The sequence below is a fragment of the Phalangium opilio genome, unplaced genomic scaffold, assembly GCF_054372755.1.
Source record: "Phalangium opilio isolate 3A_F unplaced genomic scaffold, DU_Popi_V2 ptg000048l_1, whole genome shotgun sequence".
Lineage (NCBI taxonomy): Eukaryota > Metazoa > Arthropoda > Arachnida > Opiliones > Phalangiidae > Phalangium > Phalangium opilio.
The window spans coordinates 5,944,496-5,968,162 of NW_028324170.1; the positions used below are offsets into that span (position 1 = coordinate 5,944,496).

A 23,667-nucleotide genomic window follows, 5' to 3' on the forward strand; every position below is an offset into this window, starting at 1 on the left:
GTTTGTTTGTTTTAAAGTTTATTCTTTATGCACAGTCACAATTTATTACCAAATTTGAGCAGACTGTATGATTGATAGCAGTAAAACCAGGGGGGAAAGGATAATTAGAAGCGGTTTCGTCGAGTTCCTCCAACGCATCTTAATTAAAAATTTATAAACAACTTCTTGGTGGCAGAACCTCTACTCGCGTTTTTTTATGACGTCATTGGGGTACTTGGCCAGTATAGCTAATACCTTGGTGGTCAGGGTACTGGTATTATTATGGTCAGCAGATGGTTGGCAACTTTGAAACTGTTGTCGCACGAACCACCCTCCCTTTCGAGGCAATTTAAACAGTCAGCTGTTTTTCCGCTGGCACGAACTTGACTTGTCGGCCCAAAAATCCCTTCCACCCCAATTGCCATTAAATCAAATAATAAAACCGACTTTTACCACCGAATAAAGTCACTATCTACCGCTTCTAACTTCCCTTTTTTCTTAAAGTCTAATGCGGAAAGCTGAGGCGGATGAATACGGCTATGTTAAATCTTTTCATATACAGGGTGGGACAGATCGGATGTGTAGTTACCCTGTTGGGTATATTTTTTTGTTGAGAAACATTTAAACTCAAAAGAATTACTCGTTCGTTTCATCTTTTCCATCCTGTGTACATGGATAGGAACGGACACAATATAGAAGGGAAGCTTGTGTAGAGGAAGAAGGAAGACCCAAGTTCTTTACAAGCATTTTTTATTTCTTAGAGAGAGAGAGTGATCGAAGACATCCTGATATCTGACTGGATCAGCTTTCGCTATTTTAGGCAAGCTCCGCGATTTTTCTCGCATTGTAATTTAATACCGAGAAAGCAGCGTGCACGGTCAGCTCTGAATTTTAAAATACGACCAACGGCTATCCCGAACCTCAAACTCAAGTTCGGAAACGAGAGGCAAATAATACTCAATTTAGGCTTAGCCAAGTTCCCTTGGAGAACATTAATGAGCCCTATTTTTCACCCAGAATTCCTCGTGATCTTAAGTAAATAAACAAAATTGTCCCGTAGACCAGTAACCCCACTTTTTGAATATAAAAACTGGTCCAAGCAATTAATAAACTGGATTTAGACCAGAGGAAGTGCGCTATTTCCCTAAACCATAAAAACCCCTTCAAGGCTCAGAATGTCGCTTTCTTTTGAAAACATTGCCAATTGGGAAATGTATGATTTTTCTCGTGGGAAAACTGGTAAGGTTTATGACGTCGACAACGGAATGTGTCGCAAAAAACATCGTCTGGTTAACCACGCATGAACGAAAAGCATCCAAGTCACTTCCGGGTACAAAGGGAAAGAAACCGTTAATTACGAAAGTCCTACTGTTTCCCCAATAACATAAGACACGGCTCAAACGTCACTAGACGTTTTGCTTAATAACTCTGTCTACGCACGGCCCGCATTCAAAAATAGAAGAGTCTGGAAAATTGGGATAATTTTTTAAAAAATAATGTTATTATAGCGTTTAAAGGGACAATGAAATATGGCTAGAAACTACTCCAGCTTTATTAAGCGAAATAATAAGTACTATCCGCAACGGAAATTTTAATTTCCGCCATTTTAAAAGATGGCAGAGTTATATTTTCAAACAGGAAAGGGTTAAACGTACAAGCAACATTTTTTCAAAAATGGAGATGGGCATATTCAAATCCGAAAGTTTAACTAATGTCCGCAAAATCAATGTTATTCCTTATATTTCTGAATAGCCGCCATTTTTCAAAGATAGAGAAGTATTTCTTAGAGTGTAGGTACCTGATATTTGAGAGAAAATTAACGTTCGTGCAAAACTATATACAGCTTACTAAGTAAGTAAAGCTGGGCATTGTTTATAAGTCAGTTATAGCTAAAGATAACTTATTCGCAGTTCATTAGCCCTTGTAAATTTGTTTAAACAATTTTGTCTAGTAGAGTTGTTTTCATTTGGGTGTATTTTTTTCCCTCCATGGTTTCGAGTGTGTCAGTCTGGAGCTAGGGAGTTGCGCTAACGTTAATTTACGATGGGGGGACGCGTTTTAAAAATAAACCCAATTTGTTTGAAAAACGCTTAGATATGTTCAAAAGAAATAAAAAATTTTATCGTTACAAGAATTATACCATTTTCTCGCTAAAAAACATACCACTAATACGATGTTTCGTGACACACTGTGTCGTGAGATTCGAAAAGTGTGTTTGCCCTAAGGTCCACCGTTTTCATTTTAAGATTGGAGTATTTTATGGAAGACCCCTTTAATTTAATTAAGAAAAATACTCCAAACATAACTTGAAAACGGTGGCTTTTAGGGCAAAATGTCTTAGAACATTTTCGACTCAAAGAACATTCCCCTTAATTTCTGATAGACCTTTCAAAAACACCCTGTATATATTATCGAAAACGTGTATGTCGTATGGTAGTTTTTATGTCATTATTGAAAAACAAATGGTTATTTATTCCAGGGATAGATTTAATTTTAGAAGTAGGAATGGAGAACGTTTAGTTTTTACTTCAGTCCGACTCATAGCCCAGTATAGAGCCCCCTCCCCCCAACACGTAACGAAAACTTTAATTTATCTTATTGGCTTACTTAAACCACGTTTTGATAACGTTGCTGGCGGGGACAGCGAAAAATACGTAATTCCTTTTTACCTCTGTCGCTATGACCCCGCCTCTTCTTTCATGCCCCTGCGTCTCGTGAAAGGGGGGTCCGGGACTTTGACGAGCGCCCAAATTACTCTGTTCTCCATTCCTACTTCTAAAATTAAATCTATCCCTGTTTATTCTATACCGTCTCCATGAGTTTAATGTAGAGACCTTGTTTAACAAACGCAATATAAAATCATATTTTGGACGAATAATTTGACAATGTAGATAGAACAAAGCCAATTACAGAAATTGTTAAAATATAGTTCTTTGAATCCATATATTTATAATGGGGCAAAGAAGATTTGTCGCGACTTGGAATTCCAACTTTGGGAAACATTACAGTAATGTCTCAGTATAAAGCAAGGTTTTTCTTCGACTCCCAACGAATTGAGAAATAACTCTTAAGTGGTTTCGTAGAAAACTACCAACCACCCAAGTAACCGACAGTCAGTGGTGAAAAGAAAAAGCAAACCACGAAAGGCAACTTGGAAGAAAACGCTATCAAAAAACCTCGAGAGCTGAAAAGAGCGGTGCGGTTTTAGTTGGTAACCCACAATAACTGACTAAAAGAAAAAGGAAAGATTGCGAGACAGAGAAATTGGACAATTTATCAAATCAACCTTTTTTATCCCCCCCCCCTCTTTGTAGTTGCCCCTTTCTGTTGCAAGCCAAGAAGGGACGAAGATTTAGAACTATAGTTCAAATTAAAGGTTATACTACCCCTTTAAAGGGAAAATTAAATCGCCTGACAACCACTTTTTTCAGATTGATAAGTAAAACGAAATCTTCAACAACTTAATAATTTTGCGAATAATTTCTGTGAAATCTATAATGCAAGCTCCCTACTTTAAAAATGTGTTAGGTTTAGCACGTCAACTTTGAAACTTTCATTATAATTTATATAAAATTAAGTTTTGTTTACGATTTCCTTCTTAATTTATTTATATAAATCGATTAAAAAGTGTTTTTCTGGCCTTTTCTTTCTCCCTTTAAAAGAGCGAGCAACTAGAGGCAAGCAAACAGTAGGTCGATAAAAATAAGTTTTAAGTATCCTTATTTTGTGACGGAAATTGGTTCGAGACTCTAAGTACTCGCGACAAAGAAAGTGGACGCAATTGGAAGGCGAAGCTCCTTGACTTTTCCAGGATCTCCTTGACCAATTTTAACTTCCACTTTTATTTGAAAGTAGAAAAGTCAGAATAATGTGGATTTAAGAATGAATAGTACCATGAACTTAAAAATATACTACTTCATCGAGCTAATATGAAAATAAGTTTAAAATTCACTGAAACCCTATTTAAAATTCCCTGACTTTTCCAGGATTTCCAGGTACTGTGGCAACCCTGCAAGTTTTCTCACTAATTAAAAACCTGAGTTAATTTTCTTATTCAAGAGTGAAATTAAAATTTTATTTTTTCCAGAAAATAACTTTGAAAAATATCGACAGCTTTCTCGAAAGCGTAAATGATTTTAGCCTAAAGTTGGCAAAGTGTCCCATGGATAAAATAATTAAATAAAAGGAGCCAGGCCCTAAAATCCGAGGGGTAATCCACTATAATCATTAAAGATTTGATTAAAACGCATCTTCAGTTCGCTATCAGATTTAATGGTAAAGTTCAAGCTATAATATTTTCATTTCAAGAGCGTATAAAATAATGAAAATTTCAAATTGGAACCATGCATCAATCTACAATATTAAAGGAGATACAGCGATTACGTTTTCTCGCGGCGTTTGGCCTCTCTCTCTCCATGAAGATGACGCCAGGTTGGGGTTTACCCTCATTGGACGACTAGTACCACCTGACGGATTCGTCCAATAAGCGTAGTCCCCAGTCGTAGAGAAGCCTAACGGCTGGAGAAAACGTAATCGCTCGTATCTTCTTTAATATTGTAGTTAGAACCATGGTTCCAATTTGAAATATTCATTATTTTATACGCTTTTTCAAATAAAAACAATAAAAAAGTATGTAGCCAAGTGTTTACCTTTATCATTGGTTGTGCCAAAAGTAATTTACCTCTCGAGTAAAAACTCGAGACGGTAAAAAGCTAAGTGTGTTTCAGACTCTGTTAATAGCTTCGAAGAGCTTTCATCCATTTCCCCCTAAAACTAAAAGTTAAACCCCTTACTCCCAGCCTCCAGAAAAAAACCAGCCTATTCAGGTCAAATTTAGACCATTAACGGAGGTGCCGCCAGAACAGTCAGTCGCTTGGTCAGTCGAGTCATAAGATTATAAGCGTAAGAATGAATGCAGCCAGCATTTTGATCAAGAGACGTTAAATTGTGACTCGAATTTGAGGAGCTAGGAGTTGCGTTGCCTACGGTTTATTGTCGATGAATGCTATTAACCATTTATAAGAAAAAGCTCCGTAAGCCTTGCCAGTTGCATCGCGAATAACTTGTATGTCCAGTTATCCGCGTACCCTTACGGTTATAAACTTACGTTTAAAGAAATAATTAAGTTTCTATGTTACAATATAAAAAATATATAATCCAAGAACGAATGACAATCTTAGAATGCATCCATTTTATACAGGGTTCCTATGACATTTTGGAATCTTTTTTGCTAATATCTACAACTAATTTTTGCCAATATCCCCGAACATTTTTTGCCAATCTCCCCGAACAATTTTTGCTTTTATTAGCATTTCTCGACGCATAGTTTGGTATACCAAAATAAATCCCTGACACAAAAAAACTTAAAATCCCTGGAATTTTTCAAATCCCTGATAAACCCAATGTTTCGTACACGAACCCTGATACAGAATTAAAATATTTATATTTAGGTCCATTTTAAGATAGCAACTAAACGTATGTATCAAAAAAATGGAACCGTGAGTTTGGGGGTAGGGGAGGAGGTTTATGGAATCAGACAAGCGTTGAAATAAAAAGGGGGCTATGGCCCCACCCATTCTGGCCCCAAAGAGGGTTAATGCATTAATCAATTTTTCATTAAGTGCGGCGGCCTTTGAGCTCAGCTACCACTACTACCAAAAAAAAAAAAAAAAAAAAAGATGGGGTCGTGAAATGTGTGTGTGTTGAGAGATGTACATATATTCCTTCGACCCCCCCCCCCTTCGGTTCTCAACCCCCCCCCCCCCCAAACCACGTCAACTATTAGGAACAGGGCGTGTTCGCATTACACATGTACCAATTTTAAATACTTTTTACTTATTATTATAAAATGGAGAATGAAATGGTTGGACGATAATTTTTTAATCATTTTATATTTTTATAAAATTACATCAAAGTCAGTCGTTAATAAAACTTAATTATCTTCAAAACGCTTTGCCTTAATTTATATAAATTATAATTAAAGTTTCAATACCTAATTTATCTTTTTATAAATGAAGCGTAGATTATATTTTCATTTCAAACAACTCTAACCATTTAAAGCACGAGGATCTTTCACTGATAAAAAGCACGTGTCTGCTTAAGGATCACGTGGTGTCACGGTCGCTAATTGGCAATAGGTTTCCGATATAGAAATAAAATCGAGTTAGGCTTAGCACATCAACTTTAATTATAATTATAACAGAAAGCGTTTTTAAAATTAAGATTTGATAATCATTTCATTCTCCCCTTAACACAAGTCTAATTATTTCATTCTAAAGTTTCATTATGGTATTCCTTCGCTAGAGGCACTACTTTCAAGCGCAACCGATTTACAAATAGTCCGTAAATTTCCCGTTTCTTCTATAGATTCGCGGCTTACTAGTTCTATTGTTGATTTAATATATTAGAATAACGAAGTATTATTTATGATTGAGGTTAGTCATGGGGCAAACCAAAGATTTTTCCGTCTTTTCGTGCATGCATGGCGCCCTTCTGCGGTCGAAAACGGAAACGTCAAAGAAACGGAAAACCAAAAAAAAAAAAAGAAACCGGAAGCCACATCTAAAACTTGAATAATGGCCGGACAGAATCAGACATTTATGCAAATTAAGAAGGCAACTCCCCTCCCTCCAAGGGCCTCTATACAATTCTAGAACAGTAGAAACAAAATGGCCAAACACACTCGTAACCGTCCACTTTCAACCTCTTATTTGCTCTCGTTTAAAAATATGTAGTTCACGTGTTCTTTGTAGACTCGCATTAATTTCGCGCCAAAACTAAAAAAATTTTGGCGCGCGAATCTAAAAAAAAAAAAATGACGTCAAACTAGCGCGCGTGCTGAACAAGTCAGAAGCACTGTTTAAACCAACGTTCTCGATTTTTTCCCTAATTGCAAGGAACTAGGCCGAAAACGCTTCCCAAGAAAATCAAAAAATTAAATAGAAAACCAGATATCCCCATAATATTGAAATTCCTTTTTTAATATCTCCGGTTGTAAATAAGAGAGCTTCTTGGACATCGAGAATCTAATAGAGCAAAATGTCCTCTTTAAACCAACGTTCTCGATTTTTTTCCCTAATTGCAAGGAACTAGGCCGAAAACGCTTCCCAAGAAAATCAAAAAATTAAATAGAAAACCAGATATCTCCATAATATTGAAATTCCTCTTTTAATATCTCCGGTTGTAAATAAGAGAGCTTCTTGGACATCGAGAATCTAATAGAGCAAAATGTCCTCTTTAAACCAACGTTCTCGATTTTTTCCCTAATTGCAAGGAACTAGGTCGAAAACGCTTCCCAAGAAAATCAAAAAATTAAATAGAAAACCAGATATCTCCATAATATTGAAATTCCTTTTTAATATCTCCGGTTGTAAATAAGAGAACTTCTTGGACATCGAGAATCTAACAGAGCAAAATGTCCTCTTTAAACCAACGTTCTCGATTTTTTCCCTAATTGCAAGGAACTAGGCCGAAAACGCTTCCCATGAAAATCAAAAAATTAAATAGAAAACCAGATATCTCCATAATATTGAAATTCCTTTTTTAATATTTCCGGTTGTAAATAAGAGAGCTTCTTGGACATCGAGAATCTAATAGAGCAAAATGTCCTCTGTCGGAAGCGAGCACGAGCGCTACAATAACGAGAGCTCGGACATTTCTCCAAAAATAGTTCCTTCGCAAAAGGAATAGTTTTGTATTGATTTATTTATCCGTAAAATAAGCCGCTCTCGATCAACGCTATTTCTATCGTATATTTAACACAAAGTATTAATACGCGCTAGCGATATCCACGTGCGCAACTATATCTGAAGTATAGAGCTCGGGAGGCCACCTAATTAGGCAGGAGGGAGCTTCGACTCATTAAGCATTTTTAATACTGGAGGGGACTTTGGCGAACACCCCCGCTGATAGGGGTCGATGGGGTGACCAAAAATGAAGGTAGGAAATTGATTAGTGAGTGTACTTACGGCTAAGTAGTGCGATGGTGTCAAGGCGGCCAAGTTAGCCACGTTCAAGAGAGAGGCCATCATTTGCTGTTGGCGCTTCTGTTCCTTCTCCTTCTGCGTATCGGCCAGTTTTACCACCATTGGACCGCTACAACCCTGCAATATCAACAAGAAAATACAGTTATGAAAAGATGAAATTTCGTCTACAAAATCAAATTGTTATAACAATGGAGAAGCGAGTTAAATGGGGGGTGAAATGCGAGTCTCCCGGAAACCTTTGCGATTCGATAGGGGCTTTGCAAGTGCTGCCACGTTGCAACATTTTTGGAATATCAAGTGTCCTTCCACTTTGCCTCTTGCCGTCCGAACGTTAATAAAGGGATAATGAATGAATTGTTAAAGATGGATTCAAGAAAATTATTTTCTCCTTTATGTTTTACTCCTAGATCTTGGGCGAAATAAAAATAAAGGAGACAATTTTTTCCCGGATTTTATTTCAAAAAAAACGAGTCGTTGTTGGGGGAGATGCCCCTTAAAACTTTATAGTATAGACTGGATTAGTTATTGGAGTGTAGGGTTTCCTAAAAACGGTATCGAGAGATTTGAAAATATATTTTAAATTTTAGAATAAAAAATCGTAAATTGGTATAATCACGCATGACACGTGGTATTTTTTAGTCATTATTGCCCTACAAATAATTATTATCCGTGTCTCTAGTGACCTTATTTAACACAGGCTAGAAAATCATTATTTACAGAGATATCTCTCAAACGCAAAATAATTCACATGAAAATTAAGATCTGTTCATACAAATTCATAGTCGGTCTAATGATGTTACGCATTTCGAAGAAAACCTTTGGGGAAACACTGTTTTAATCTAATGGAGCACTCGTATATCTAAACCACTCACTTTCCTCGAATCTATCACTGTCAATAAAGCGGGGGTTGTCACCCCCCTTTTTTCGCTTTTTTGGGCGAAAATTTTCTTGACAACGTTGTTTCGTAGCTTGATTGAATGACTGGCCATTTTTGGGGGGATTTTTACCCCACGACCAAAAAACCAAAAAAGAAGTACAGAGTGTAGGGTGTCATTCGTTCCTTCAGCGGGGGCTCTATCCTCCGTGTTCCCCCAATCCCCCTTGACGCGTCATCTTTTAAAGAACTCGACATTTTCTCTCGTATCCCCCCCACCCACCGACCCTGGGGCTTCTCCTCTTTCACATAACGAGTAGATCCCATTTTTCGAGAGTCTTCTTGAAGAGCCTGAGAAGAGGAGGGGGCTGGCAGCGGTGGGGCTTAGGCCCCCGTTTTAGTAAGTTGATCTTGATTGAGAGGCCGACTATCCACTTCTTAATCGCCTATTAGCTATCGGACGCTCAAAAATAGAATTGCTTAGCGCTTCAAAGCGCTTTTTATAAGTCGCCCACACAAACTTATACAATTCTTAAAGGGAAGATAAAAGGTACAAGGAAGGGTTTTAAACACGCTTTATATTTAAAGGGTGATGTGGAATCCGTGAAGTTAAAAGACTAATGGCACCCCATGTTACTTCCCTATTGAGTTTAATACTGTCAAAGGTGGGATTCTGCCATTTCTCTAAAAATAAACATGATCATGATTTAGACTATTTATATTTTAAGGATAATGTTAATTTTGTTGCCGTTTCTAATGAAGGCTAAGACTTAATAGGATTGTTTAACTTTAACCGCATGCTGGATTGGCAGTAATTTGTGATAGCATCTCAGGTTTTGGAACTGAATCGAACAGAATTCTACAAGTTTATCAGTCTGGTGTAGATAATGGTTGAATTGTACTCGCAAATGAATGGCTACACTTGTCCGCACACTAAATAAACATTGTCACGCGTTGTAAATCGTGTTGATTTAGATAACATCTTTAGAACTATGGGTAGAGACGAGATGAAGTTCAAGACTTAAAAATTGGAAGGTAGCTTGAATTTTGCCGAATGAATTTCTGCAATGGAAGAATTGGTATAAAACAATGGAAAAATTTCGAGGAGGAATTGATAACGAGACTCGATACTTGGAAAGAAGCAAATTCCAATGTCTTTGCAAAATTGGCGTTCCTCCGCCTTTAACACCAGTCTAATCTCGCTATTGGAAGAAAAAAAAATATGGAAGACTTACCGAAAGAAACAACTTGACGACTTCATTCCGGAAGACGCGCAACCAACCAACCAGCCAACACGCGGAAAGAAGGGTCGAACATTACTACAAAAATGCACTACATTTCGCTCCAGATTATTGGTTATGGTTAAGATGGCCTTGATTTGGGTAAGTGCGCGACCCCTTGGCAATCTAGCTCGAGCTGATGGGAGAGGAAAGAGGAGGAAGCACGCGCTACAAGAGAGAGAGAGGGAGAAGGGAAACACGCGCCAATCCACACGGCCTCAAACCCGGGAAACCCTCCACTGCAAAATCTCTACTATCTTACACTCAAAGGGATAATGCATTTTAAGAAGTCCGCATAGAATTTTGTTCACACTTATGGATCCTCCCCATTGAAATGAGAATGCATAAATAATTGTCTGTTCAGACGCTTGAAGCAGAGACCCGCGTAATGTCAAACATAGGAAAAAGCCGCTCATTTTGGCGCAATTCTAACGTCTCAGCTTAAAATTGTGTTGATGACGTAATTTTGAAACTCCCCTCGGTTAGATGGCGCTGTGTTCGGCTTCAAAATAATGAAATCTCCTTTTCAAACGCGAAAATTAATTCACGGGTATGCGAGGAAGTCAATCCATATAAAGCACAACCATCGTAATCCATGTTGCAGCGCGACAAGGCCTTGTTCTGCGGTCACCTCATGAGGACTTAGTTTTGAAACTCCCCCCTGTTAGATGGCGCTATGGTCAGCCTCAAAATACCTCTAAATCTAACATTTTAGGGGTATTTAGTGACATATACCGAAAATCCTTTTCTTGAATCACGTTCTTACACAACTATAATCGATTTTTTCATTGTCCCTTTGTGTAGGGCTTCTAAGATTGCATTTCGTATATGGTATATCCGATGGCTAGGGAGGGGAGGTGAAGGGAGAGAGAGAGAAATATAAAAAAGGGCAAGAAGAGCGCGATAAGAGACAAAAAGGATTTTCTCCTTGGAAGAACACTAGGTGGCGTATACCCCCACACCCCCGCCTCCGAACCCCAGAACACCAAACCCCTCTTAAGCTAAAAGGCGATGGAAGGGGGGAGTAAAGAAATCCCCCTCAAACATGGATGGCGAGGATCAAAAAGAGATGCTAAGAGTAAGGAGCGAGTTCGGTGGGGAAGAGGAGAAGGCATAGGAGAGAAACGAAGGAAGGGAAGCCGCTGTAAAGATATTGAAGGTTCTCCAAAAATCGGTGGCCGGGAAAATTACTTTTTAAGCATGCTCAAAAATCAGGTCGAGTTCCAGTTTGCTAACTTTGCTTTTCCATACATCGATTTTTTAAGGAATAACTCGCGAGAAGGAATTTTTAGAGCAAAGAATCATTTTTAAGGAAGAATCGAAAGTTTCTTCTCGCGCTCATAAATGCGCGTAGCTTGACGAAAGATGAGTCACGTGGTAGTGTAAAACCAATGTTAAATACTATTAATATCAGCACCTCTAATATCTCATCGCAATTATAGTTGACGCTAAGTACTAACTATATCACGTTAATATATCAAAAGCATATAGAAATTTTAGAAAGTAGTGCCCTCCCATGGTATGATGTTTATGGTCTTGATTTCTTCTCTCTTTCTCTTTTTGTTCAACCAATCTGCGTTCTATCGAATTAAGAGGAAAAACAAATAAAATGGCAAAGTCGACTTGTCGCAACTTACGGTTCATAGTTTGGGCAGGGATTTTTGATATACTCAGTACTTAATGTTAAAAAATGTTTCCCGCAGAGCCATCTAACGAACGGGAGTTTCAGCGTTGAAATTACACACGTCAAAACATTTATAAAGGAATCTTTCACATTTTGCGCCTTTTTCTACAGTCACGACCAAATTGCGAAACTGGCATCCACCTGCAGTCATCCGCTTTGGGACGCGTTGGATTTTAGCGAATATTATCTCTATTTAGATAGTTTGGGGTATTTAAACAGCAACTGAATTCGTGGAAGAGCGAGCGTGCCTTTGTTTCACTATATAGCCAAGGAAAGCAATGAAAGAGTCGGATCGGACATTCGCTATTGATAAAAGAAGACTGCTTCTCTTCTCTCCCAAGAGAGAAAGAATAAAATGAAACGAGAGAAAGAGAGAAAGGGAGAGAGAGAGAGAGAGAGAGAGAGAGAGGAAAAAAGTACTCCTACCGGAAACAAAAGGAGTGTTACGGAGCAAAAGCCGAGGGGGGAGGGAGAGGGGGTTGATTTTAGAACTAAATTGGAACGGCTTAACAGAATAACAGGCACTGCACCCAAACGAGATAAGCCCCAAACCCCCCAGAAACTAAAAACTAAAGATTTAGGGACTAAGAAAAAATGGGGTCTTTTAATAGGCCCGAGATAGTCTGTGTACTGTGGCGCATTGAACTCATAGGGACATAGGGGACATGTACAAACCCCCTTTCAGGAAGACGAACACCAGCCATAAGTACTTTCACTGTTGTTAGAGCGAGGAACCCCTCGTCGGGATGGAATTACTATTAGAAAAAGCTAAGCAATCAAGTTCTTAATTCGTAACAAAGAAGTTAAAATCCCAACTGAAGAGAAAATAGCAGCCCCCACATGGACTGTGTAAACATGGGTTGCCATCCAAACAGAATGACTTTGATTTCAAAGGAGATTCGCGACGTTACGTTCATTTTACTATTAATAGTTATTGGACTACCCGTTATGTTAGTTTTAACAATGGGAGATTGAACATAGCGCCATCTAGCAGACGGAGACACGAGTTTCAAAACTACTCCATCAACGGAATTTCAAGCTCGGACGTGTGCACCAAATTAGTGACTACATCTTGGAGGAGAATAATCTTTAGGTCATATGTGGAAATAAACGTCTCCCATAATACTTTGCAATTAGGTAGAGGCGTGGCAAGTGCTGCCACTTTTCGGATTTTTTTTAAATGTTTTGTCATTTTGTTCGTATGAGAAATAGCTTAGATCCTCCTGAAACACTGATGTTGATGGGAGAACTTCATTGTCGTTGACGGGTGCACAGAGGCAACGTTATAGATTAGAGATTACCTCTCCATCTACTATTCCCCTCCAAGTTATGTCGAAGACGTCTCACTGAAACATCGTCATCACGTACGTCAATTTCCCTTTAGTTTTAGCTGAACAAACAATAAAACCCTAGAATCTTGGAACGTTTTTTTTTTTGTAAAATGTAGATGACAAAATTTTTCAAACGAAGCTCTTCCTTTAACTACGAAATTTTATATTTGAGAGCAAGGCACTCTCGACGAATGCAACCTTTGAACTAGTAGGGTTTCCAAAAGAAAAATCCTTGTGTTTATTGTTGCTAGCTACTCTTTCTAAGATTGATCCAAGAACCCCAGATGGTCCCGAACCAACGCGAGAGGCAGGGAAAAAAACAAGAATAGCATACCTAGTACTATGACGGAAGTAAAGGAGGGAATGGAGCAGCTGGTGTTTGAGCGAAAACAACCATTGGGCTAAATTGTGTCAGCGTTACCCGGCTACGACTACCAATGACACGACTAGCTTCTTGGTGTTAATATCCAACTGGATAAAACGCTGCTTAAAAACAATAGGAACTACATTTTTTCGCCCAACAATCGGTGAATAAGCAAATATACAGAGTGGTTTAGGTATTCCGTAACGCTGCTTCGAAGTACAAGGGTTATTTGTTTGAATTTATTACTGTGCAGTAGATAAAGAAAAAATTTAAAACCCCCTATTAAAATTTTACGAGAGGGGCCGACGTCAAAACATCAAACAATTCTTTATATAAAACAAGTTCTATAACCAGGTGGCATCTAAAGCTTATACCCCACCAAAAATTAGGGTGGTCCGGATTAAATTCTACGTCCCTAAACAGGAAGGCCCTCTCGTGTATGATACTGATGATACTGCAGAAATAAACACTTTGCTTCTATAAGACTTCATTATCCCTTTAAGGTGTTGTAGTCATTGGATTGGATACTAGGGATCTGATGCGATGTTCTTACGAGTGGATGGTCTTCTTTTCAATAAGCAATCTCGGAACAGGCCGCCAATATTATCGAACCATTCATTTCCGCAAAAGAGAATACTAGCTGTCCTCGCAACCCCCAAAACCCCAAACCCCTGGCCGGGTAAAAGCCCTAAAGGGGGGAATCAGATAGTGTCATTGACGTAACGACACCCTTTCCACTTTCGTCTCGTGACACAACCGAACCGACTGTCAGCCCCTTGCCAAGGGGTGTCAAATTTCTATCTATGGCATATAATGGAGGGACAAAAAATTATACATATTTAATTTAAATTTTGCCTATTCTCAAATTCGTTAATTTTAAACTAGGTGTTAATGGGAGAATGAATGAAATGGTCTGACGACCATCTTTTGATGGTTTTATAAGAATAAAATAAATTCAAACTTAAATATTTTCCAAACACAAGTTAATTATATAAAAATTATTAATAAAGTTTCAAAAGTTGGCGTGTTAAGCCTAACGTTATAATTTTTGATATAAACGAAACGTAGGTTATATCTGGTTATATTGATGAATTGCAACGTTTAATCAACCTAAATCGATTAGACAATTGTTGTCTGGCCATTTCATTCTCCCTTTACGTAGTCTAGCACCTAAACTTTTGAAACTTCGAGACTGATATTGAGATCGTGGGTATTGTTACGCAGAGCGGACAAATCATGGTGACAAAGGTTTCAATAGTTTATATTTCTTGATTTATGGGGCGGTATTGACTCGTAATCGTGTTTGAGGGAGACGGGTTAATGACCCTGAACGGACCAAAAAAAGAAAAAAATCTGATTTCGGACTATACAGGGTGATTCTGATGAATCTGTCATAAATTAAAGGGTGTAATCTTAGAGAGTGACTATTAGTTGTTTCAGGGGACAATGTTTGGGTGTTTATATCTCCGTAAATAAACCCCAAGTTGTTCTTTGATACTTTCCACTCGGACTCAAAGAACACACAATTTTATTTATAGCAGACTCATCAGAAACACCCTGTATCTAGATGAACGACAGAACAGGCAATATTGACCTTTTTGTCACACGATAGCCAATTTAGTGTTGAATTTGCGGCCGAATAAAAACGGAGCTTACGTCACAAATATGAAGGAAAAACGCGGGTTGACTTACCTCCATGGTTTGAGAATGGTTCATGGCCTTGATGGCGTTGATGGCGCATTGACGGGAAGCGTACGTCACAAAAGCGCAACCTAGGCAGTTAAAATTAACGTCATTAATTAAATAAATTTATCAGTACTCATTTCTTGAAATAAATGGTTAAGGTAGCTCCAACGCGAAGAGCGCATTTTGATATCTTACCTTTGGAGTGTCCGTTGGCGTCTCTGAGAACGGTACATTCTTCAATGGTGCCGAAAGGGGCGAACATTAAACGGACTTCGTTTTCGTTGCATTTTTTGGACAACATGCCGATGAACAATTTACGCTCTGAAATAAACAAAAATAATACAATTCATAAATTTAATATTTTTAAATAACTGAAATGATTTAATTATTAAAGAGAGAGTGAAGGTGAAAAAAGTAATAATGAAATCAGACGATCATGATCTTTTAAACCGATTAAGACAATTTTTGAAACACTAAAAATTTATATAAACTGAACGCATATTATTTTAAAGTTTTCCTAAGATTTTGATGTTAATTTAAATAAATCCGAATCGATTAAAAATGGAAAAGTTATTTCATTTTCACCAAGTTTAATTTAACTAAATACCATTGTAACAAAATTACTTAAAATTTCACAGTCTGACAAACTTGTAGGCTTAAGGAACGTGTTAATATAATTATCACATTTTCCCAAACGAACGATGTGTCGCGACTTCGAAAACTTGAGGATTAGATGCATTTAATTATTGAGAGAAAAAAAAGTGAAGTGCTCCTTTCATTTATCGCATTACGAGCAAATCTTTATGATCAAGTTGGTTTTATTGTGCAGCGGAGAGATGAAAGCACGCTTCGGAGAAGCCAAATTAGTTCCTTTACACGCAATTAGCTTAGTAACTATACACTCAATGGTCGGTAAGAAGGAAAAAAACCATCAAAGGAGAATAAAAAAGAATACGCGCATTCCAAAGTATAGAAGAAAAAAAAAGGTATGAAAAGAATTAAGTCTTTTCATATGCAAATGGAATATGGCTCCATTTGCTTCACACTCTTCTTTCACCGATCGAGGGGCTACTCACTCACTCAGAGTATTTATTAATCCAGTGCCTCCCAAAGTTTTTGAAGAAGAGACACAGTTATAAGTAATTTGATACATCTTTCCATGAGAATTGTTTTTTGGACTTCAGTAAAGTATATTTGATCGTAAGATGAATATCTACGATGAGGCTATTAGTTTAATCTAGTCTGTAGTAGTAGGAGTAGTAATAGTAGTAGTAGTTGTAGTCCCAAATAACTCGCTCGTTATATTTGGCTTTGCCTTATTCGATAACCTAAACGTTTTGGTTAAAGTATGATTTTATAGTCTGTGTTAAACAAAGGCTAGCCCATAATCTCTCCAATCATAACTTGTTTATGGGGGGGGGGGGCTTTAGAAGGGTTAAAATGTCATAAAACATTTTCGACTTAAAATCGTCACTGCACTTCAGTCCTACCATGTATTATGTCAACTTTGCCTATACAATATTTTGAGTAGAATTTTAAAAGTTCATCTGAAAAATGAAACGACACACTAATTTTCGGGAACCACTGACTCTACGGGTAAACGTCATACACGGCATTGACGAGTACTCGAATACCTAAGCCAAGCCGCATATGTTATATTGTCAGAGCCGAGTAAAGCTAGAGTCATGTAGTGGAGCTTTACAGTGTACGAGAAAACGGAGAAGATGGGGTTGGGGAAAATTTTATGGTCCCTCTGGCGGCAACCCAACGACAGAACAGAGTCCATTCCATTCCTTCAAGGAAAGGAAAAAACATAGCTGTAGGAAAAGGAAAGAAACGTTCCGAACGGAGATGGGAGGGGGGGGAGAGAAGGAGAAATGGCTTCGGAGTGTATGCTACAAGGTTGCGGATAGCTGGTCCATGATAGGACAGCCCCGCCGGCACACCCAACCAAACGAAAAAAAAAAAAAAAAGACTAGTGGAGTGTTAGACACTCGAGACACGTACTATTCCTATTCCACCAAACCCCCCAACCCCTTTCCAGGAAAAAGGAATTTCCTTAGTCTCGTTCGCACTTAGGGCACCCGGTATTGCTAATTTTCAGCTCGTTTTTGTTACTTTTCAGACATATTCAACCCCAAAAAAAGATTAAAAATAATATCGTCTTTCTACTACGACTCGCGTTCGATAGTTCTGCAGGAGAGCCGAGTTCCCCTTATGCAAATGCGTGTAAATAGCTTGGAAATACTATGACGACTCGAAATTAATATTAACCCAAACACCATAAACTAAATTTAAAACTAAATATAATTAATAAGCCATGTTGCTGATTTTCAGACACTACTTTTGTTACTTTTCTGGATTCAAGACAAAAGGTTGCATTTATAGAGTCCGTCTATAGAATATAGCAAACAAGTACCTACACTAAAATATTAATGAAATCGGTTGAAAAGTTTCAACGTTATTCCGTAAGAAAGGTGAAAGTTTCTTTTCTGGATATGCTCCATTTGTCCAAGACGTTAACGACGGATTGATAAAAATCTTTCTTAGTGCGTACCTTCCTACCACTTAAGAGTAAATTAAGGTCTTCGCAAAACTACTTTCAGCTTCCAAGAATCCAAGGTAAAGCAATTTGGGTTGGGCTTTGATTATCTCTCGTTCTCGTATGTTTAAATTTAGTCATCTTAGAAGAGAACGGTAGTAGTGTTTTTACTCATAATACGTCTGCCGATTGCAAATCAAGCCACACCCCTATTAGATATAATATTATACTTAAGTAGCGTAAATACAATACAATAAATATTTACACGAGATGGCGGCCATCTTGGATGGATGTATATCTGAATAGTCAACACTACTATACTTTGCGAATAAATAAAATAAAATCATTGGCCAATGTCTATTAACCCGTTTGAAATATCCGTTTGATTTTTATTGGTTGAAAATATTTTCTCCCGCGTCTCGCTAGCGATGGATCGATGACGTATAATGCGCGCGGGAATATCTTTCTCTCTCTACAAAAAAACTGGATAGATTTGGGAAAAAAAAAGTTAGCAAAATGGGAAATGGGAAACCGTACTACTTTTTTTCGCTTACTGATGGCTTTCGGTACAAAAGGTAGAAACGCTTTTTTTAAGGAAAAATGCATAAAGAAAAATTTGACGGAATGTTACTATATATTCATTCTGCCGCGGGAAAAAACTCCTAAACCGAGGGATAGGACAATACATATCTTAGTTAGTTCTTTGTCTGGATGTTTGTTTTTTAAGGAACAATCACAATTCGTTACACTAGGGAAAATGGACTGTTGTTTTGTGTTCGTTTCAAGGTTGATACGATGGAAGGCGAACCCCACCCGAAACATTTTGGTTTCATGATTAAGCCCTAATTAACCATCGTTTTAATTTAATTTGAAACTTACAGAAAACGTTTGAGTGAAAAAAACTTATGATGAATGTCATTTATCTCACTCGCTATAGAGAGCTTTCAATTGGAGGAGGAGCTGAGTCTCGTGACATAATTTACGCTGCCATATTGGTGGCTTTAAACCAGGAATGAAACTGAGACCACTAAGGCCAATATGGCTACCAGAACAGCGGTAAGACTTGGGAGGATGTGACGTACTACTACCCCATCTGAAAGCTCTCTAATATTGACCGCGTTTAACACAGGTCATGAAATCATATTTTCACCAAACATTTAAATCATAGTATAGGTTAAAAATATGTATCTGAACGTCGAAACATCTGGAATTAAGACATTCCCAAAAAGAACGCGTATTTTATCCTACCCCTCGCTGCCTTAGAAGCGATTTGGAATGGTGGAAAAGAATTTAATATCTGAAAACGATTCAGGTTCCGCATTTTATCACTACTTTCTTTGCTCTTATTATGCGCGCCAACGAAATGGTGTCCCACCTCTCCCCGTCAATGAATGATAAGAAATACAAGTTACGTATTTAAAGTCAATTTTTAAACGATCAGAAAAGAAGAAGGTCGATTTAAATTTGTAAAACGAAACGAAACTAAACGAAGGAGAAAAATGGCTGCTGACGTCTCGATCGATATACATTTACGATGTTCGTTTCTTGGAAACATTTGTCATTAAAAATACAGAAAACATCCTCCCCATTTTTATTATTAATACTACTATGAATTCAGGTTAAAATTTTTAATTCATTTCTTTTCTGGTTTTCCCTAATTATTTTTCGAAAAACAACAGCTAGTTATAACCGATGTTAGAAAAGAAGAATGTTTGTTCGGAATATTATTATTGTTTATAATCAAGTCTCTTTAATAAATAAATAAATGCTTTATTCAGGATATCATTTTAAGATAAAATCTAATTTACAAAAGGGTCCTATTGGAAATTATGTTTCAGGACAGATTTATTGTAAAGCGCGACGCTGCTGAAACACTCTTTTCAACGTTGATTGTAATTTGAGGCTAAAATCAAATTTGCCTACTTCGTTAAAACTATAAAATTATTCAAGTTTTTTTTTAACCCATTTAAAAATTCCCCGATTTTATAACTTTTTCCCCTGACCCGAGGCACGCGATGCGACGCTGTTAAACGTTTAATTATTTCACTGAATGTCATCTTCCGATACCTGTGGATGACCATAGTGGGCGTGATCATTAAATCTTTGCTAATTGTCGTCAAATTCCTTTACAAATGACCACTCTAGCCCATTTTTAAATTCCCCGACATTAAAAGGTTTTCCCTGATGTGTGGCATACAACCAGGGGTTTTGTTAATTACGTTTAATTATTTCACTATTTGTAATCTTCTGATATTTACATGTGGATGACCATTGTGGGCGTGGTCTTTTAAATGTTTCGTCATAAATTATTAAGAATTCTTGTAATCTCAAACAATCACATACACGTAACATTATCCTTAAATATTCTCTTTCATAATCCCCCAGGGGAGGGAACAAATATCATCTTGTCTTTGAGATGAGGGGCTGATTCCCTTGGCGTAGCTGCCCTTTCTTAACGATCATCATTTCTAAATTGGTCATTAATGGTATCAAGCTAATATATTACAACAGGATATAGAATAGAGACCCCCGGGGGGCTGAATTTAATCAGAGGGGCACTCCCCCTCTGTATATATTAGGTATTATCCGCTTCCTTAGAATCACATTTATCTTAGAGGCAATTTATCTAAATTGCTAACTGCAAACTCTTTGTTCAACCTATGTATAAAAGAATGGCTTTCCAGGAATCTGTTTGGTAAAAATAAAATAATTTGGTACTCGGCGAGCAACTATTTGGTATACGGCGAGTTCCGAGCGACTATTCGGTATACGGCGAGTCCCGAGCGACTATTCGGTATACGGCGAGTCCCGAGCGACTATTCGGTATACGGCGAGTCCCGAGCGACTATTCGGTATACGGCGAGTCCCGAGCGACTATTCGGTATTCGACGAGTTCCGAGCGACTGTTTGGTATTCGGAAAGTTCTAAGCAACACTTATTCGGGGAGTCGCGACCGACTGTGTGGTATTTGACGAGTTCCGAGCGACTGTTTGCCGAAGGGAGATTTGTATGATAGATAAATAAATTAGGTTTGAGTTCGTTGGCAGCAACTAGCCATAGAGATTGTACATGAATGACACGCGGTAGATTTAAGTCACTTTTGGCCTATACAATTGATTATTCTCACTGTTTCTATAATCGCGCAAAAGGTGGGCCACAACTGCGAAAATCTTTGATAACAGCTGGCGTAGACTTATAATAGGTAATTACTGACTTATGCTAGTGGGAGATGGTTGTAATAGTTCAGGGAGAGTCCATCTTTATTATAAATGAGCGTAGAATATTAGTTGTCCGGCAACACTGTGCATATAAAGCGCGGGAAACAGTATGGGCAGGGGGTGATGGGTGATAGGGAAAACGTTGCGACGCGATTGTTTAATTAAATTCCCGTTCCTGGAAGCAACCTAACTATGCGCAATTTAATGGCAAACCCAGAGAGAGAGAGAAGGCATGGGCTATATTGGGGTCGGCCTATAGTTCGCTCTTCGCCTAAATATATCATAGATTAAATTCAATTTTAAAATTACCAATTTAAAATTGGGCAATCCTAAATAGCCACCGCTTTTCGCTAGGGAAACGTACGACTACCTATCTCCATACAACATTGTCGCTTGACACTATTGTAGAAAGATACCTGAAATAACGCGCGGGTTACCAAAAATAAAGATAAATCCCCCTATTCACGAGCTACAGATAAAAATCCTCCTATTCACGCGCTACGGATAAAAATCCTCCTATTCACGCGCTACGGATAAAAATCCTCCTATTCACGCGCTACGGATAAAAATCCTCCTATTCACGCGCTACGGATAAAAATCCTCCTATTCACGCGCTACGGATAAAAATCCTCCTATTCACGCGCTACGGATAAAAATCCTCCTATTCACGCGCTACGGATAAAAATCCTCCTATTCACGCGCTACGGATAAAAATCCTCCTATTCACGCGCTACGGATAAAAATCCTCCTATTCACGCGCTACGGATAAAAATCCTCCTATTCACGCGCTACGGATAAAAATCCTCCTATTCACGCGCTACGGATAAAAATCCTCCTATTCACGCGCTACGGATAAAAATCCTCCTATTCACGCGCTACGGATAAAAATCCTCCTATTCACGCGCTACGGATAAAAATCCCCCTTCACGCACTACAGATAAAAATCCTCCTTCACGCGCTACAGATAAAAATCCCCCTTCACGCGCTACAGATAAAAATCCCCCTTCACGCGCTACAGATAAAAATCCAACTATTCACGCGACGCGCTACAGATAAAAAAATCTTAATGTGCTATAAAAAATAAATCTACAGGCGCAATAAAGAATAAATCTTGTCCGAAATCTTTTTATCAGCCCAAGAAGATTTCGAGAAAAAGAGTTATCTGGATTATAGAGAAAGAGAAGAAAACTAATTGACGTTGGAGTACGTAGCTTGACTTCAATGGCGCGCGTGTTATAAGCTCCTTTCAATGAAGACTTCCCATGAACGACCTCTTTTTTTACCAATTACTACGACAAAAGTAAAGATTTTTGTAAGTCTTCATAAAGACAGTGAGATTATTTGTACGCCAATAATGACTCAAAACTACCACATGACATATAATGTTTCAGTAACCCTATTGAAGCTTGTGACTCGAAATTTATAAGTTGACAGCGATTTGGGAAACATTGGATTATAGCGTATTGGAGACTTAGCCAGTTTCCCCCGTTATACTTATGATTCTCTATTGGAAATGGTTGCTGGCAACTTGGCGTTGTCATCGTTACATACATCCGGGCGTGCAACGGTAACAAGTCCATAGAGCACAGATTCAACGTTTCAAAGGTTGTATTTTATCCGTTACGCGTACGACAGCGCATCTTCATGGACGGAGAAAGAGGTTCGCGTCCAAATTGGGGGGTGGGTACGGGTGGGGGGTATTGGCCCCTCGGGGAAGGGAAAGGGGAGAAGAGTGAGCTGGCGACTTCATCAACTTCCTATCCACTTTCTTTCTTCTCTCCTGGTAGCTGGTCCAGACAAAAAACTAGTACATGGACTATTCGACTGGAGAGTACATCTTTCGGATGAAAGTACTTTTTGGTGGCAGGCAGTTTCCGTTCGCACACGCGTTATCTATCTAACTATCTCTCGCTGGAAATCTTTTCAAAGAATTAAATTTGTTTTAAGAAAAGAACAGATGCGTGACCCTAAACGAGAAATAATCAAGAGAGACATTCGTGGTACTCACATACGTGGCAAATGATCTTGGAATGTAAATATCTCAGCAACCCTACGTGCAAGAACTTAAAGAAGCTCACCCCATTACTGGCGCAAGGAACAGATAATAATAACACTATGATCATAATTTTAATTTCTTTTTTACCAGTATTTAACAGTAACACTAGCTAAAGTACTCGGTGTCGACCGGGTATTTTAAGGCCCGCTCAACTGGTAAGGGTTTCCTATCCTCATCAAAACCTTGAGAAGAACTCAACCGAACCACTTCTAATCAACCACCCCTTGTGTTGCTGATATCAACTACGCAGATAGGTAAACAAATTATGACTGTGCATAAATAACAAACAACTTATTGGAGACTTTTGAAACTTACAATTCACTTATGAAACTAAACAGCGCAAAGTATTAATTTGACATAATGGTTTACGATATGGTTTAAGAGGCACTCTGGACCTTAAGAGGTCATTCTATAATACGAACTGGCTTCGTTTATTGCATGCCGCTAGCCAAACCCAAACTACCATCATGGCATGGCAGCAAAGAGAATATCCCAAAGGAGCAGAAGATTAAGGCTTTCAAGCAAGGTGCGTTCCAGTTTTAGAGACTTACATCCGTTAGGTTTCTCTGGTGGGAATACGTCGTCTGCTTAAAGACAGACTGAAATAACTTCAGAGCCAAGTGTTTGACTTACCAAAACGAATCAATAAGTTTCGAGAGAAGTCAGAA

General features: G+C 38.2%; 1 protein-coding gene across 4 annotated transcripts in view; it reads right to left on the minus strand.

Moving 5' to 3' along the window:
- Window positions 1–23,667, minus strand: part of LOC149673997 (CUGBP Elav-like family member 1) — a 110,881-nt gene that overhangs the window by 6,650 nt on the left and 80,564 nt on the right. For all 4 annotated transcript variants that reach the window (XM_089839825.1, XM_089839827.1, XM_089839829.1 and 1 more), the window contains 3 exons: window positions 15,379–15,504; window positions 15,190–15,269; window positions 7,947–8,081 (listed from right to left, as the gene is read on the minus strand). In XM_089839825.1, the coding sequence (XP_089695951.1) occupies window positions 7,947–8,081; window positions 15,190–15,269; window positions 15,379–15,504 (341 nt within the window). The remainder of the gene's footprint in view (window positions 1–7,946; window positions 8,082–15,189; window positions 15,270–15,378; window positions 15,505–23,667) is intronic.